We start from the raw sequence: 18480 nt of genomic DNA on the forward strand, positions 1-18480 counted from the left end.
ACAGCCGCATGGATTATTATTGTTTAGTAAGACAAGTGTGACAAAGTGGGGATTTTCCCTTGTTATGTTGTATGCGAGTCTTACTGTTTTGCATGAATGTTGTGTGTGACTTTTGCTGCTCCAGCTGCCTCCAATAGGTCAATAGATGGCCCATGGTCCAAATACAGACGGCGAGAGCCTTTTCAGCGGATTGCAGGGCTCACTGGGGCTCAGGGCTTCAGTCCCGAGGTGCTTCCCAGGGGGCTGCAGCTCAGATTCCTGGCGGCTGAAGCCCCGAGTCCAGGCACACGTCCCATAGGGCTGACGCCTCACCGGAGGCCCATGCCCCACCAGAGCCCACAGGAAGTTGAGACTTGAGTCGTGCTGGGAAACACACTGGGACTGCAGCCCAGCCTGAGGCACGCTGAGACTGGGGCAGCCCTACTAGCAGTGTGTGGGACTCCAGGCTTCAGTCCTGCCTGAGGCTCGCGGGGACTAGAGCTTCAGGCCAGCAGGAGACACGGGGGTTCCCAAACATTGATCCAGCTCCAATCTGTGCACCTGAATTTAAATCCTGACAGTGGGAGCCCAGCTGCCTGGGGGTTGGAGCCAAGCAGCCCCTGGAATGCTACCCACCGCCCCAATCAGAATCTAAAATGGTGCAGCTGGGTTACAGACCCTGCAATTAAAAATGTCTGAGGCTGTCCATTTCCTGTCTGTCTTGGAGAAAACGCTTGGGAGTGGCTGTTTGTCCCCTTGCTGCTAATCAGGGCTGCCGCAGGAAGCAGCCGGTGCCCTCTGCCCCTGCTGCTCAGCAGGTGCCATTTTACAGGAGAGAGGAAAGAGTTCAGAGGCTTGCAGCAGCTCTGCTCTTCCCCTCCCTCTACTCTTGGGACAAGGAGATGGCTCTTGTGCCTCTCCCTCTTCCCCCCTGCACCCAATCAGCCCTGCTGGGAATCGCGGCTTCAGCCTTGCCTGGAATCGTGCCAGGACTTTGGAGGGGTAAAGCCAGACTGATTCTGTTGAACAGATCGATGACACGATATTGACATGATATTTAAGATCCCAAAGAAAAGAAAACACTGAACCAACAGCTGCATCAGCATTTCAACTCAAAAACCAATGTCAAATGTTTTCATTTTTGAAAATATATTAATTCTGATGGGGGCTTATGAAAAGGGCTCCTACAGAGTATTTTAATATCAAAAATATACCAGAACTGCAGGAGGAGCAAAGGGGACCCCAGGGAATCCCGCTGCCGGGGCTTTCAAGGACGTGTCATAGCATAGTGTTTAAAAATGGCAGCATAAAAAGGAAAGTTGACACTGAAAACTGTTCATTTAAAGCAGAGGGGGGTAAATGCCAACTTATTTTCCCACAACACCCAAAGGGTGGACCAGTGTGTTTAATTTGCATAGAGACTGGCTGGTGTTAAAAGCAGGCACATCAAACCACAACTACTCACTGGCTTCCCAGTTAAGATGAGACAAGATTGCTTCATTAACGGGTGCATATTTTCAGAGCACAAATATTATTTTAAAGGCTACTTGTGCTCAGGAAAAGGCAACAAACTTCATCGAGGTGTATGTGGGTAATATCAAAACACAGGAAACCTTTTACGGATGCGGACATTATTAAGCAGTGTTTGGTTACTACAGCTGAAACCCTTTTTACAGAGAAGAAAGACAGCGTTGTCGCCTTCAGACAACTGCCATTCTCAGACCCAACTGGGGAGATGCTGCATTTCCCATCGTTGCTAAGCTGCCGGGATGTGCAGATGTGAATCAGATGGCATCATCTCGAGCCAGGCTTCTTCAAAACTTCCAGCAGAGGTTCCAAGAATTGGAAAACATTAAAGACAGTGTCCTGTTTGTAAGGAACCCATTCGTGGTACAAGCAAATGGTATTTGGTGGGATCAAGCAAAAACACCTTTCCAGATGTTGAAAAAGCAACACTCCAGCTGGAGCTTACTGATTTACAAGCGGATGATGTGATTAAATGTGGCACTGAGACTACGTCTGAAACTTTCTGGACAACCCTTGTGCCGGACTCCAAGTATCCACACTCGAGGAAGGTGGCATTTACCATTTTGGCTGGGTTTGGCGAGACCTGTGTGAGTTGCATTTGCAAGACTGAACAACATTAAATCTCGTAATCGCTCTGTTCTGACTGATCATCATCTGTGCAGTCACCTCCAGCTTGCCTGGACTGAACTCACTCTAATCTTCCAAGCCCTCGTCCAGCAGAGGAGCTGTCACTTTTCCCACTGCTGGGGTGCACTAGAGTTGTTATATATTATTCACACCTATTTCATTTTAAATTTGTGTTGCTGTATAAAATTACATTTTCAGTGGTGATACTAGTTTTAACAGGGATTTCGCAGTAATTCAAAATTCTTTTTTGCTTAATAAACATGTAGGTGGGTGTGCATTTGTTATTGGAAAGACTTGAATCATAAAAGATAGAGATCATGTGTACGAAGTGTCGTTTTCTTTCAAATAAAACTGATACTTATGTTAAATAAACCACAAAAGGCCTGAAAAGTTTTGAACGTGTTTATCTGTATGTAGATATGCCTACATTACAATAACTGTATTTGACAAAACTCATTCAAAGCGTGAAACAGTTGCCTGAAAGAGTTTTTAATGCTAATATTTGCATGTTTGACATTTTATTTAAGTACTTTCTCAAAGTCTCAGATAAATTACATCTTCCTTGGAGGTTATTTTTAGGTTACATTGTGGTTTGATTTTATTTTTCACTTAATGCAGTAAAAATATAAGCAATATAGGCCCTGGGTATATTTTACAGCATTGTCTGTGTTCGTTGAACAGAGGCACTTGTGTTTCTCTGGAGTCCAGTCCTTGACTACATCTTGACAAAGAAATTTGGACCTTGACAAAATGAATTGACTATCCCACTCTCCAGAGATCACAAGCAATTACAGGAGCTCAGTCAGGCCCAAGGGCTGGCCCCAGCACACCTTCCAATCCACACGCAGGGATCCAATTGCAGAACATGCTCCTTGCCATCCTGGCCCCATTTTTTATTCAAAAAACTTGCTGCTGTTGAAGTTTTAGGGGAGCGGGGAGGAGAGAAGAACAGACATGACCCATCCTGAGTCTTTAGCCTCAGACCCCTGCTGTAGATTTTCTGGCCTGGATTCTCCAGGGGAATAAAACATGGGAGCCAGAGGTCACCAGGCCAGAAGGGGTCCAGTGGAACGAATGGCCCCGGCAACGTTCAGGGTATCATTATTGACATCAGTTAGTCAGTAAAATAGCTTCCGCTGACGCTAACGTCCGACGTTCTGGTCTAGCAACCCAAAGCCATGCTGTTGTGAGAAGTGTGCTTAATCTCCAGCGACAGCCAACACCCTGGGATCTGTACAAGTCTGTACAATAAGAGTCCAGTTCATTAGCAGTGTAGTTAGCTGTCAGATCTGAGAGGCAAGGTTTGTATCTGCTTAACAGTGCTGACAAATGCTAAGTGGACGGGTCCCGGGTCTATACGCGTAAGAGCAAGAGCCAGACTGGCAGGCTAGTCAACATACCAGTTCCCTCTCTGTGTCTTATTAGGGCAACAGAAGCCATCACGGCCATGGGAGAAGGGACTAGAGCAAGACAGATTCCATCCTGGTTTGCACAGCATTAAAAACTGCTCACCAGCCCCAGAATCCTTAGCCCGGTTTTCAGATCACAGCAGGGGGAGGGTTTTTTGTTATCTGTTTGGGGGTTTTTTTGGGGGGCGGGGGGGAGAAGAGGATGAAACATCACTTGATTTGTGCACTAATGAAAATGGTTTGGAATAGAACATTTTGAAAAGTGACACAGTCACTTTCTCTCTGGCCCTGCATCTCCAAACCAGACCCTCGCCCCACAGAAGTCCACGCGGCTGCGTAAGTGAAGGGCACGCTCACGTATTTGAGCATAGGATCCACACAGCACTTTAAACCACACCACCACTCACGAGTTTCACATGAAGCTTTAAACAAAGTGACACCAGGCTTAAATTCACAATGTATTTAATGCCAGTTACATTGCTTGACATGAAAAGTTACAATGGTCTCTATATTCTTTTTTCACCATATGAAGCTTTATATGTAACAATGCCACAAGTTCTTAGAATTTACCTGCATAAACTCTGGGGAGACCTTTCAAACTGCCTGAACTGTACAAGTCAGAAATGTTATGGTTCATACATTGAAATAAGTGTACGTGAGTTTTTCTTCCATTTACAACACTATTGAGCACACTCCAGACAGCCAATCGCTTCACACGAGTTGCATACATGAGATTCTGGACACAAACACCCCCAGGACCGCCCCCCCCGAAAGATACCTTTTGAGGACACTCCACTAGCCCCAGCAAACTACCTCCTTTAGCAACTGCATGGGAAACAGGGAATTTGTGCTGGTATTTTTTTTATGTCCACTAAAGACAGTTTTTAACATTGCTCTCCCACCACCCCTCCCACCGGGTAGCCGATACACTCAACCATAAACCAGCTATGGGATCGAGAATCAACTACTCATACCTGCTAAGCAGAACTGTAGGAACACAAAGTAACCTGTCCTGCTCCCAAGGCAGGTGTCAGCCCAGCCTTCCGAGCAGAGGATTAGGAACGCGCAGAGCAGAGCATTAGGAACGCAATCGTTCTGAAACACTGACAGAAATAATGTTGTTAGAAGCAGAGAATGACAAACAGTGTTTAGAAGGATGCTCCCTCTTGACCGAGATCTCTGTTGAATGCAATTCTCTGCTTGAGATTTCAGTGCGACACACAAGAAAGCTCCCATGTGTAACTGCAGCACAGACTCCAGAGCATCTAGATTTCTCTGTGGTATTTCCTCCCTCCACTCCATTATATTTCTGGGGATTACTTCAAAACCAAAACCAAACCCAACACTGCAGGCCTAAAGGAAGGGGACTGTCTGCTCCCCTCTCCTTTCCAAGCAAACCCTCCTCAATAAAAAGCAAAGCTCGTCTTACCCTGAGTTCAAATGTTCCTTTTACCAGCTGCCTCAGCAAGGGTGGCCCTCTGATGTAGGGTGCACAAGCTTAGGCTGATCACACGCCTGACAAACAGGAAAGCTTGCTCCTCTCCAGCGTGTGGTATTGGGGAGGGAGGGGAAGGGAGGGGAGCGGAGGGTCAGATGGGATTACTGGCAGGATAGTTACCAGGACCACTGCACGACCTCTAGTCTGTACCGCTCCCTCCCGGCCCCCAGCCATCCCTGCACACACCATCAGACTTCCCACCTTTCTTCTGCACAAGACACTTTCCGTTTTCCTCCTCGTTAAGTGAACACTTACACAACTTGAGCAGAGACAAATGTACTCCCTTTGTTTCCCTCCATTTACAGATTTTTCTCCAGGAGGAAAATGTTTTGTGGGTGGTTTGGACATTGAGCTAGGGGACTGGGGAACAGTTATCCCAAAGCACAGATGGCAAATGAGAAACGAAGCCACATTCCCCCTCCTCCTAGTCTCTTGACTGAAGACATGCATTACTTTCCTCTGGTCCTTTCTCCATAATTGCCCCAGGGGGTGGAACAGGTACCCGTTACAGACCATGTTTCAATGCCTTGAATTCAGACATGCTTGCCTGACTTAATGATCTGAAAGGTTAACAATTCCTTAGTGCTTTAGTGATGGGGCGGTTAAGGATGCCAAACATGTAACAAGCAGCAAGAGAGGAATCAGGACACCATTTTTGCAGTGCCTTGGAATTTTATGGCGAGAACCAGAGTAAAGCAGATCTGGGCTGAAATGGTTTTTTGGAGGAGCGTGGGAAGGGGGCGGCGGGATTATTCAGGTCTCATTTTTGGCTTTAAGGGCTCCAATGCCATCAGCTTTGCTACAGAACCCCGTGTTGAAAAGCACTCAGTCCCCAGAGCCCAACAGCCACGCGCTAGCTGGAAACGGCACGCTCGGCCAAGGCTGTAGTGAAATGGAACCATAGTTCATAGCAATTTTCTCTGCCAGACTTGCTACCTGAAATTTGCCCTTTCTAAAGGGGGTCGCTGCTGCTCTACAGGAGCAGGTATCTCCCACACCTTCCCTCCCCCACCTGGGCAGGCTGGTTTCGCAAGAAGGTATCTGCCTACACACTATGTACAACAGGACAAGGTCTATATACACAATAGCCAAGAGAAGAGACAGCACTTACATCCACATGTTTTACAAACGGAGGCAAGGGGTGGGCCGAACAGCCAGATGCACAGCAGGCGAACATTGGCACATGTACAAAGTAGACAGGAACTGGCTGCTGCAAGCATAACAGCTTCTCTTTAAATTAAAAGCAAGACACACACACACGCACACACACACACGTGCTTAGCATCACACCTCACTGCATTATTCCAACAAACTGGCAGGATCTCTCTCTTCTTGAAACTTAAAAATGGGCCTCTGGCTCTGACCTAATTGAAGTTTAAAAAAAAAAAAAAAAGGAAACACTTCGCCCTTGCCTAAAATACCTTGCACACAGACTCACAAACACATGATGTTTCTTCCGTCCCATGTAGAAGACAGGCAACAATCTTAAAGAACCTTTGTCTTTGAAAACAGATCACAAGAGTCTCTCTTTCTAAATCCATCTTAACTGCTTTTGTCCTCATAAAAGACACTGCAGCAATCAGTCTGCAATAATTGACACAGCATAAAGCTCTAAATAAATACTCCTGGGTCTTTAAAAAAAAGCCATTGTTTCCCCATTAAACTAAAAGTCTTGAGACCAGCTTTGAACGTGTAATATCAATAATTCTTTTTAAAAAAATAATCATCTCTTTGGATTGTGCAGTAATCTTTCCTTCAGAGGAGGCAGCTGCTGTTAAAATCTTTTAAAAAAATTCTCAGCTCCGTTATTTTAGCCAGATACTAAGTGTGCTGAAAATTAAACTCTTAGGTGAACGTCCATGTCAAGTATTAGTCATTTTTTTAAACAGAAGAGAAAACTGTGTGTCTGAGGAAAATAAGCAGTTCTCCTTTTTTTCTACTTGGAATATTAGTCCCAAGCAAAACCAATACTCATTCTACATGCGAGAGGCCTCTTCCCACCTCTAACTTTTGTCCTCTCCCACCAGTAAAATCTGATCCAGTCTGGCTAACTCCAGCTTCCGAAGAAGTGTGTCAAATCAGAGAACGATGAAGAACCCAGAACAGCATTCCAAACCCTCCTCACAAACAAACCCACCCCCTCACAGAATACTCATCTCTCACAGAGGTTACAAAGCAGCAGTTGGGATGCCCTTGGCCTAATCTTCCTTATCATGGTCCACATCACACAAGTTCTACCCAATGTATAAAATTAGATACTTTAGTTTTTCCCTCTTGCATCTGTTCCCCTTTATGAAGAATGAATTCTTAACCTCTTGATAGTTGCATCACCCTCCCAGCCCCACCCCAAATACTGTCCAATATGGTTTGCAATCATGTATTTAAGAAGAATCTTGAAAGTCCATCCTCCAAACCCACTGGCACTCCCCCTTCCCCTCTTCTGGTTGATAGCGAGAGGTTCCATGCACGCCAAATTAGTGGTTTTCTCGTGGCACATCGTACCGGGGTCTCCTGGTGTGCAATGTGGGGTTTACCGTATCCTGGTGAAGAGATTCAGGACAGACACAGACTCCTGAAAAAAAATGAAGAGAAAAGTTTTGAACTCAAGATCCTCACTTTAAATACACCTCCACCCTGATAGAACGCTGTCCTCAGGAGCCAAAAAAAAATAAATCTTACCATGTTATAGGTGAAACCGTGTTATATCAAACTTGCTTTGATCCGCTGGAGTGCGCAGCCCCGCCCCCCTGGAGCACTGCTTTACCACGTTATATCCAAATTCGTGTTATATTGGGTCACGTTACATCGGGGTAGAGGTGTATTCACTGAGAAAATGAGTTAGGCACAGACAGCTCCACCACACTGCCTCAGCCCTATCCCACACACATTCTTTTCTGCCATGAAGCCAGGGCTCCAGGCAAACCATGCCTATGGAAATGGGTCTGGGGCTTGGCTGACACTAAGGGTAAAGCTTCGTAAGCAGCCCCAAGATTGATGTTGGCCAGAGATCAACCTTCCTGTGCCCATGCACATACATGGGGAGTGTGAGCATGGCAGAAGACGGTATGGGCTAGTTTTGCAGTACAAGTTTCTGTGAAACAGGGACTGCTGCGCATGTCCTACCGCAGAGCCACCAGAAACCAGGTGGAGACTGTCAATCAAACCTTTAACTGCTGGTCTCGGTCTCTCCGTGGTCCCTCCGCATGTATCTTGGTTCCTGGCCACCTCTCTGCTCAAGATGCCTTGAGACTACTTTTCAAAAAGAGCCCTACAGAAACTTTTTGCTGACCCTTACTGAGAAGTCATCTCTAGAATGGTGACAGTTCTCAGGGACTTAAGGGAGTTTGATCCTGTCTCCTAAAGCCATTGTGCCAGAACTGAAGAATATGTAAACAAATGACACTGCAACAGTGTATTCAAATACTAGGAAGGAACAGGCTAAGGTGGACACCCTACCCCATTGCTACTTAAAACGAGTGGTGTGGCATGGCACGGCACCAGCATAACTACCAACGGTTCAATCTTAAGAATGTGACACCCAGCCTTAAATGGAGACCGATGGCCTTTAGTGTACTACTTACTTTACTTATTCTGTGCAGAAGCCTCATAAATCACTACTTTCAAGTGAGGATCACAAACCCCTTAGCATTTGATCAAGACTCAATCCCCCCCAGCTGCTAAGAGAGTAGTATTGGGCGTCTGATCATTGTACACATAGGTAAGTGGAGGAACACAAAAGCAATGAAGTGACTGTCCAAGGTCACACAGCAAGTGACTAGAGCTGGACAGACAATCCACAGCCTCCCTCCTAGATGACTCTCCCTCACTGGGCAGCGCCTGCTGCAGAACCAGGAACGAACTAGCCACATACATGAGCGATTTACCTTTGTTGAGCGGGTTTTGCTGAAGACATTCCAGAACCTCAGGGTTTCATCTCCTGCTCCTGTAACTATGGCCTCCCCATCAGGAGACATTGCCTAAGGCGAGAAAGAAAACAAAAAGCACAAACTGTCTTCAAAATACATGTTCACATGTTGCTAAACAGTAGTTTAAAATGGAGGTCTCCCCCTCACCAGAATACAAACTTCCCTTCAATTCCCTTCACCGTCTCTCTAATGGAGGTAAACCAGGCCCAGCTGCCTTTGCTTTCCTCCTGCCTTGTCACCATTGCCACAGGCAAGATGCAGAACTTTGGAAACAAGTTGTAGTTTATGCTGCCACAGATACATAAGGGTCATTCACATTATCTCTAGAATCGCACTTCTCTTTATAAAGCCAGGAGTAAGCTGTTAAGATGCCAAAATCACCCTACACATTGTTAACAATGAACTAGCCACAGCGTCTAGAACAGCATGCGGCAGGCTCAGCTGATCCCATTCTGTGCTGAAGTTTCCCGACCAGATAAGAGACGGAACTGGATTAAAACAGGACTGGATGTTTTAATGCACAACCATGAAGAGGAAAAACAGCAGGTGGAATAAGGATTTAAAAAAGTCTTCTAACTCCGAAGAAACTTTCAGCTTTTCTGAATTTCCCTTAAGATCTGTTTGCTGTACCAGGTATCTGTGCTCCTCAGAAGTGAGAGGAGCTGGAGTTTGACAGCCTGGGGCATGTCCAAAGGTTAATTTGTGTCACTTTTGTCAAGTGGTGCAGAAGAATCCCTCACTCTGGTGTCAGCAAGCAGGGACAGCCAGATCCCAAATGCTGCTGTTGAGTGCAGTGAAGTTTGTTTCACTAACCAAACCCTGGGTAGCTAGGAACCAGCAGATATCAGTACCAGGCAGTGTGGGTTCTGTCTCAGTGCACAACCCAGTCGCAGCAGAACCAGAAGCAGTAGGAGAGATAACTAAGCAAAGAGCATGGGTTATAGCTTACCAGGTATAAGACTCTGTACGAATGCCCTGTTAATTTTGCTACTTGGGTTAACGAGGGATATTTCCAGACGAGAATCTGGTTCTGCGAGTATCCATGGGTACTCACCTGTAGGGGGAAGACAAGAATTACAAGAGAGTCAGCGCTGACAGTTCCTGACCCAGGAAAGCTCAGCAGCAGGACTCCAACCCCCCGGTTCAACTTACTAGTTCATTGGCATGTTTGGACCAAGCCAGATTGCAAACTTGTGACCCAGTATCAATGCACTGCAAGGGCTGCCCGGTCAGAGTGTTCCAGAACCGAATGCAGCGGTCAGCTGTTCCACCGCCCGAGGCCAACAGGCCATGCTGGTGTGGAGACCACGCAATAGCTTTTACTGCTGCTAGGTGCTCTGTGTATTGCTGGACAGGACTCAAGCTGGAGTGATTCCACACAAGGAGCTGGTGGAGAGAAGAAACAAGACTAATTAACACACAACTCCAACCTCTGCTCCCCTGCCCTCCAAACCAAGGAGACAGCACCAGCTAAACCCCAGCCTGGCGAAGCTTGCCCTGCACAGCTCAGCCAATGCACCTCCATCTTAACGATTAGTGATTCCTGTACCGGGGCCTTTCCCTCACGGACAGCCAAACCTGCTCAACGCTGAGGTCCTTTCGCAATTTGGGGCTAGAGTAAGATCTACAAACTCGTGTCACTTGGGCTGTGTGCAGTGCTTGAACTCTGGTCTCTTGACATGAAAGACTGACTAATCCAACCATAATCAAAACCTTTGGAAACTGTTCTCCCTGCCCGTCCCCCAGTGAATGAGAGTAGATGCTGAAAGGGCTTGGGATATAGTATCTTCCATCACACCAGTGTCTGGGGAGTTAATTGTGCAGGAATCTATCCCAAGATGCTCTCAGAACTGTTCTTGGTACCATATGTAACCATTCTTTGTTCTCTGGTAAATAGCAAACCTGAGCTGTGCCTGTTACAACAGAACAAACACGCAGAAGGGAATTTCAGCATCAACGAAGTTAGCTAAAACTGTGAAAACGTTCTTCATTGCCCACCGCCTAACTTCATGTTTAAGTGGAGCCTGTTTAAAACAGCATCACTGAAACTTAACACCCTTCAGGCCAGACATACAGGTGGAGACACCCAAGCACATGAGGAGCAACAAAGCACAGTTAAGGTGCCCTATTGATTTTTACCTATGTCGGACACTAGAAAGTTGTAGGACAGTCTAGTTTAGCCACATGGGGGGACAGGGTGGAGGAATGGTCTGTCAAATTGCCTTGTTAGTAACAAAAAGGCATCGTCAGAAAAGAGAGAGAGGCTGGAATTAACAGCTGACATCTCTTTGAAAGATGGCAGCTTTTAAGACAAGGCGCGCAGGTTCAGCGATGGGGCCAAGCCCACACCCACAGCAATCAGTACTATACCTTGTTATCATTTCCACCTGACGCTAGGAGCTGGTGGTCTGTGGACCACTTCAGCCCACACACCTCCTGCCTGTGGCCCTGAAGCCGTCGCTCAGACTGTAGTGGGGGGGTCCGGATGTCTCTCTGAAGAATCATTCTGTCCCGACTGCCAGAAGAAAGCTGGTCTGCATTCCACGCCAAAGCACCTGAAATGCAGGCAAAGGAACAGAGTGAGAATTCCAGGCAGCCGTCAGCCAGGATTCCTCGGGGTTAGTACCAAGCCATTATAACCAGAGGACTAAATAAATCTCTTATTGAGCAACTTTTGTTGGAAGATCAAAAAGCTTTTTACATACACAAACCCTATGGAAGTTCATATTACACCCACTTTACAGCTGGGTAAACTGAAGCACGAGTGGTGTAACAACTTACGTGAGGTCATCAGAACTCATGAGGTGTCCCAACTCCCAACCCCTGACACGGTCACCAGTTCACACTGCCTACTTGTAAAAGCTATTCCCTGAAAAGCAGGATGAACTGGAATCCTCAAGCAGCCAGCCTGGAGGGTTGAATGTCATTGGTTTCAACAAGGCACATTAACAGGACACACCTAGGATGTCTCATCACACAACACCCTCCACAACTGTATGTGGCAATGATTCATAGTACCACTACCCCCAAGAGCAGGCCAGTGCAATTTAAAAGGACTCTTTAAAAAAAAAAAAAAAAAAAAAAAAAAAAAAAGCTATTTCATAGAAGGGTTGGGGAAGGAGTGACCATTCCCACACTCCCTTTTGGATCATAAATGAGAGCAATACTGCAATATTAACATGGCCTTATGGGATCCCTCTTCTATGTTAGCAAATGCCATTTTCAAATGCTAAACTTCAGCTCTCTTGCCTCCTGTTCTTCCTTACCCACTCTGGCTGTGTGACCCTCAAGCATGGATAATTTCTTCCCTGCAGCTGCGTCCCAGATCTGTACAAAGCCCTTGTGAGTTCCAACTGCTACCAAGTTCCCCTAAATACACAAAAAGAAAACTCACAATCAATAAAGGCAGTAAGTAAACGTACAACGAGATCCAAGAGCCGCATGACAGATTCTGAGGGCTTGTCTTCACTACAGGGGTAAGTTGACTTAAGTTATGCTACTCCAGCTATGTGAGTAATGTAGCTGGAGTCGAGGTACCTTGGGTCAACTTAGCGCAGCGAAGACACTGGGGTGTGTCGACAGAAGACGCTCTCCGGTTGACTTCCCTTACTCTTCCAGGATCGACTGGAGAGCACTCTGCCATCGATTTAGCAGGTCTCCGCTAGACCCTCTAAATCGATCCCTGCTGCATCAATTGCAGCAGTGTCAATCTCCCCATAGTGAAGACTAGCGCTCAGTCCTTAAAAGGCAACGGGATGGGGAGGAGGAGTATCATCGCTGGAGATTACACATCTTAGAAGATCTGTCCTGCTCAAAGGAACTCCAGCTGTTGATCAGCAACAAGTTGAATGAAGATGCAATTTCTGCAACACCTTAACACACAACTATTAAAAGAAGATCTGTAGAAATGAAAACTGAAAAGTATCAATAGATCCTTTCAAAGATAGATAATATTGGTACTTCTTTATAGAGCACCTTTTTCCCAAGGCCCTCGAAGATTTTTATAATCATTACCTAATTACATCTTTACAGACACTTCCAGACCCCAAGATGTTTTAACAGATAGGGCAAACTGAGGCACACGCATTAATTGACTTGCCCAACATCATACAGTGAGCTGTTGGCTGAGTTGGAAACAGAACCCGGGAGGCAGTCTTGACTCCTTGTCTTCCACTCTAAACTCCATGTGAGTGCTTGCTAAAGAGACAGTGAATACCTGTCCACACAAGCTATTGGTTTAAACAGGATGGGGGATGTTGCTGAATTCCTTTGCAATGGGATACGTCACTTTGGCCTCAACCAACCAGCCACACAGAGCATCAAACAGAGCATCTGGAGGTTCTGCTTCACAAAAGGCTTTTCTAGCAGGATGCTGGGCTCTTTTATCCCAAGCCTTCCCTGGAATGAGGAAGACAAATCCGGCATGATAGAAATACGGAGAGTAATTAGAACAAAGGCACTGTGCAAGTCAGTTCATGCAGAGCATCTCTCCAGAACAAGCAGTAGTCCGGAACCTTTTTCTAAGAGCACTCCCAGGGAGCTGCACTGTAGTAATGGCACAGTGTGTACAAGAGCACGGCTCACTCACATTCAGATATATTTGTGGTCAATGTCGGAGGCAGTTCTACACTCACGGACCAGTCCATGTCCATCCCCGCTATCCTGCTATGAAGGCAAGGCTATTTTTTTTTTTTTTTTTTTTTTGGAGGGCGGGGAGTGGGAAGGGGGTCCGGAGGAACACACCTCAAGTGCATACATCTTAGGCTTTAACAAAAAAAAGTAGAGAGAAATGCTCTTCGGTATCTCGACTGAGGTTATGCGTTGCTCACTGAACTTAATCTAGGTAGTTCTCACTCCGGTGTGAGACTCTGTGTATTCCTATCAGCTAAGGAGCGTCTCTAGTGACATACAGAGGATCAGATGTTCTGAAATGTTGAGCTCTTACAAATGCAAATGAAGTAAACAGGAGCTTTGGGCGCTCAGCATCTCTGAAAAGAATGCCCTAACAGTCTGTGTGGTAGTATTATACTGACCCGTTCTGACCAGCCCACTGATGTCACAGAATCGCCTTCCACAGACAGATCACACAACCGGGTTACCTTGAAAATTAGGAAATAAAATGGAAATTAGGACTAAAGAGGCAAACTAGGAGATCAGTTGCCTAGCAGATTAAGTATTTGGAACTAAGAGCACTATTACCTTGCACCGCACAGATGGTACATTCCAGGGTACTGGAAAGAGTACTGCAGCAGAATACGAAACCCAAAGGCTGATCCAACTGACCCGCAGTCCATTTTACTTTCTCCCACAGCAGCAGAGCCTTACCTGGCTAGTACAAGCACTCCATAGGTAAACACAGGTACCGAGGCCAACACTGAGAACATTGAGAGAAGACCAGTCCACTAGATTCAGGTAGAAGTCATCCTGCAGTTCTGGAGCGTCCAGCACTTTGAAAGGAATCTTGGAGATTTTTCTTGTTGGTTTTCGAGGTGACCTTAGCAATTTCTGACTGTTCACACAAATAGAGAGGGGATTTCTTTGTACCTTCAAAGCCTCATAAAACAATTTAGAGAAATTCCTACTGTTTTGATCATTGCCCTCCTACAGAAATGTCGAGATTGAAAGAGATCACACTATTCCTTCAGTGCTGCCACCCTCCTGAGGCGAGCAGCTAGAAGGAAGTAATGGACACAAAATGAAAAAGAGGGAAGCTGCCCACAGCAAAGCTGCCCTGTGATACTGAGCCAATGAGGGTTAAGTAATCAACAGGCTAAATGACCCAAAATCAATCTTTAATAATACATTAGAGTAGTACTGAAATGGTAAACAGGGCTACTTCTTGTAGATTGTGGTCCAAGCCATGTTAAGCAGATTCAGGCTTTGTCTACACTAGCACTTTTAGACTCATAGGTCAGAAGGGACCAATCTGATCATCTAGTCTGACCTCCTGCACAAGGCAGGCCACAGAACCCCACCCATCCAATTTTATAACAACCCCTATCCCAGGACCGAGTTATTGAAATCCTCAAAAATGGTTTGAAGACCTCAAGCTGCAGAGACACCACCAGCAAGCGACCCGTGCCCCACGCTGCAGGGGAAGGCGAAAAACCTCCAGGGCACCTGCCAATCCGCCCTGGAGGAAAATTCCTTCCCGACCCCAAATATGGCGATCAGCTAAACCCTGAGCATGTGGGCAAGAGTCACCAGCTAGCACCCAAGAAGGAATTCTCCGCAGCAACTCAGTACCCATCGCATGCAACATCTCGCCGCAGACCATTGAGCAGACCTATCTGGTGGTAATTCAAGATGAATTGCCCAAATTAACGATTCTATCATAACATCCCCTCCATATACTTATCAAGCTTTGTCTTAAAGCCAGGAAAGTCTTTTGCCCCTACTACTTGGACAGGAGTGTGGAAATAGCCTTAATTTTTTGAAATGTAAACCTATATTGTCAGAGAATTAGAAGCAGATACTAACTATATTTGTCTGTGTTTACCTATATCTGTTAAGTTTACCAATGTGATCTAGTTAGCTTGTAGATGATAAACTTCTATTCCTGTTGTTACTATAGTCTATTGATTCAGAGATCAAAAAGGAATGTTAACATTTAGAGGAAACTTGTGGTGTACTAATATCATTACTACAAATCTCAAAGAGAAAGGTAGACAGACTGTCTATGAACTGCTTGAATGGTTAATTACCTTGTGCTAATAAATGCAGCCAGTTACTAGTGCGTGACTAAGAAAGAGAGATTTACTTCAAAGCAACAATAGGTATTGCCTATCCTTCATCCAAGAACGCCTGCTGTGATGTCTGCTGTCAAGATGCTACCGTAGCCTGCTAGAAAACTACAAGAGAACTCTAGGGCCTGAAACTTTTTATCTCAGATCTGCTCAAACTTCATCAGGGGACGTTCAAGTCACAAGACTGAGGTCTCCAGGTGTGCCCTGGACTATCCTTGCAAATTCTCATGGAAGAATTTGAACAAATTCTACACATGGACTAAACTATTGGACCAATTCTAAAAGGACTTTTACAAATGAGCAGCTCGCCATCTCTTCTGTGAAAATGACCTGAGAACTTTATTCATATCTTACACTGGGGGAATCCTGCGCTACTCCACATGTGCATAATTAATGAGCCACATGTTTCTAATTGTTTGAGCAGAAAAAAGCTTCTGCTGAAATGTTGCTGCAGTTCCGCATTTTGCCCATCAGAGGGCACTGTGGCAATAGACCACAGCAGCAGCTCCTGGCTAGCTAGGGAAGAGAAAGAGCCTGCCTTCTTCCCAGTGTCTGTCAGGTCAGGTCAGGCCAGGAGACAGGGACTATGGGAAGACAGACAGCATGGGTGCTGGGGGTGGTCTGACAGAGGCTCATAAGGGCTAGTGGGAGAGGACAGACTGGGGCAGGGGCTGAATGGGAGTGGAAGCACAGGGCCACGGGGGAGGGTGGTGCAGGACCACACGGGGATGGGGGAAGGTGGTGTCTGAGTGGGGGTGGAGGGACATGTGGACAGAAGGTGCAGGAACACATGAGACAGGGGCAGATGTGCCTAACTGAATGGGAGAGGCTAGGAGTCAGCCAGGCTCTGCATGGGGGAAGCTCCCTAACAATCCCTCCTTACCCCACCACAAAAAACCTGTTCCACGCTTTTCCCACCCATACGCAACAACCCTCTAAGTTCACACTCAGGCTCCCTCCCAGCAATTTACTTCCCTCTCCCTTAGCTACTCCATTATCCCTAACTCCCCAAAGCCTTTGCACTGCTTCTGAGCGGGGCGGGAAATACAGTTCTGTACTGTAGTTTAAACAAATTCCTACTCAGAGTTCTGTAGTAATATGCTTAGTAAGGAATCCATTTGTCAAAAAACATTTCCTGACTCGTTTTTGTTGTCCGTATTGTTACACGGACACTTGCTGACAGGTATTTTGAAATAAATGACCAAAAATAATTTAAAGTGGTGTGATTATATTGTGTTATTTTGACAAATAAAATATGCAGAATTTTAAAATATTGTGCTCATAACTTCTTTATTCTGGGGAGCAGAATTCCCCCAGGAGTAATATCTGTATGTATAATGATCTTTTACCCATAGCAACTCTGTTGCTTCTTTTTTTTAAAATAAAACAAATTAAATTAATGAGAATTGACTATAAGAATGTATTTGGGTAAGATCTGAAGTATTGATTGACCTGGTGGGTAATGTGTCTGGTCTCTTGGGATTGGTAGAACTTTATACATAGTGAATAAGATTTTAAGTAATCCTCACTATATTAGATTTAGCTGTCCAGGTGGGAGCCCAGGGCTGGATTGCTTAAGGGGAACTGTGTTTTAGCTTCTGGGTAACCAGTGTGGTATTACAGAAGCTATTTTGTTACTGGCTTGGAGAATCTAATTATAAGAATAAACCATCAGTTTTGGGGATTGTCTGCCCCATACTTTGCAGTTTGCTGATTGAGCGATCTCCATGTGGCCCCTCCAGCGACCACAGTAACATGCCCAAAAAGGGGAGGCCACTTAACATTCCTGATATTATTAACTTCTGGTTAATAGCAACATTTTGCTGGGAACCAATCCCATCTCATTAGACTACAATGTTAATTGGATTCAGATACTAACAGGCATGCTGCTTTTTGACAGCCTTTTGACATGCTTTTCTGGCTTCAGCCCTGCAAATCTGCCTGCTGTTTGGGAGGATGCCGGGCTTTTCATGAGAGCAGGAGCTTGGGGGTCCAATGGGCTGCATGGTACCACGGTGCTCTCCAGGCTGTGCCCTGCCCTGGTACCAGAGGCCCAGGTTGGCATGTCCCAGTGCTTCCTTCCCTGACTATAGCCCTGCAAACCTGCCTTCAAGGATGTGGCAGGGGAGAGAGCACTCAGACATGCTGAGCATCGGCCACAGGCAGGTTTCGAGAGCTGCGGCATGGAAATGCATATCCCAGTGCTGGCTAGAGCCTCACAAACCTCCCCCCGCCCCCAATTCCCTGCCCACAGCCTCCCCTCTCAGCACTACCTTCCCTGGCTGCAGCCCTGCAAACCTGCCTTCCACTTACTGGCAGCCTCTGGATAATAATAGCAGTTGCTGGGAACTAAGGTTGCTAACAAGTGGAATCTACTGTATTTCTAGGATTGTTTGCACAGAGACAAGATCCTTGCTCCTTAGGTGTCCAACTACTCCTGCTGCCTGCTTCCCCTCCTGAAATTCCATAGCTGTACAGCAACCAATTATAACATTAGTCAGAGAGCTCCTGAAGAACCCCAGACCCCATTTTTTCCCCACCCATAGCTAGCCAGCATTACCTTTTGTTGCTGACAGGTGACAGGGAATATGGGGAGACCTCATTGCCATCATCTGGACTGGAGCGTTTGGTGCTGAGCGAGTACTGCACAAAGAAGAAAGCATTGGATACAAAAACCCCACACAGTACAGGTCCTGACGTGCCAGAGGTTTACAAGATCACCTACAATGTAATTAATTAACATACATTACCTAGTCAGAGATGCCTCC

The 18480-nt window shown here is 46.0% G+C and overlaps 1 protein-coding gene across 7 annotated transcripts in view; it reads right to left on the reverse strand.

Annotated features, from left to right (window-relative positions):
- Positions 1–3987: 3987 nt before the first annotated feature.
- Positions 3988–18480, reverse strand: part of FZR1 (fizzy and cell division cycle 20 related 1) — a 36754-nt gene continuing 22261 nt past the window's right edge. For all 7 annotated transcript variants that reach the window (XM_050933769.1, XM_050933767.1, XM_050933771.1 and 4 more), the window contains 9 exons: positions 18273–18355; positions 14292–14475; positions 14000–14065; positions 12233–12335; positions 11337–11521; positions 10119–10352; positions 9916–10020; positions 8925–9017; positions 3988–7612 (listed from right to left, as the gene is read on the reverse strand). In XM_050933769.1, coding sequence (XP_050789726.1) covers positions 7571–7612; positions 8925–9017; positions 9916–10020; positions 10119–10352; positions 11337–11521; positions 12233–12335; positions 14000–14065; positions 14292–14475; positions 18273–18355 — 1095 coding nt within the window. In that variant the 3' untranslated portion in view covers positions 3988–7570. The remainder of the gene's footprint in view (positions 7613–8924; positions 9018–9915; positions 10021–10118; positions 10353–11336; positions 11522–12232; positions 12336–13999; positions 14066–14291; positions 14476–18272; positions 18356–18480) is intronic.

Source organism: Gopherus flavomarginatus, chromosome 24, assembly GCF_025201925.1.
Source record: "Gopherus flavomarginatus isolate rGopFla2 chromosome 24, rGopFla2.mat.asm, whole genome shotgun sequence".
NCBI classification, from domain to species: domain Eukaryota; kingdom Metazoa; phylum Chordata; order Testudines; family Testudinidae; genus Gopherus; species Gopherus flavomarginatus.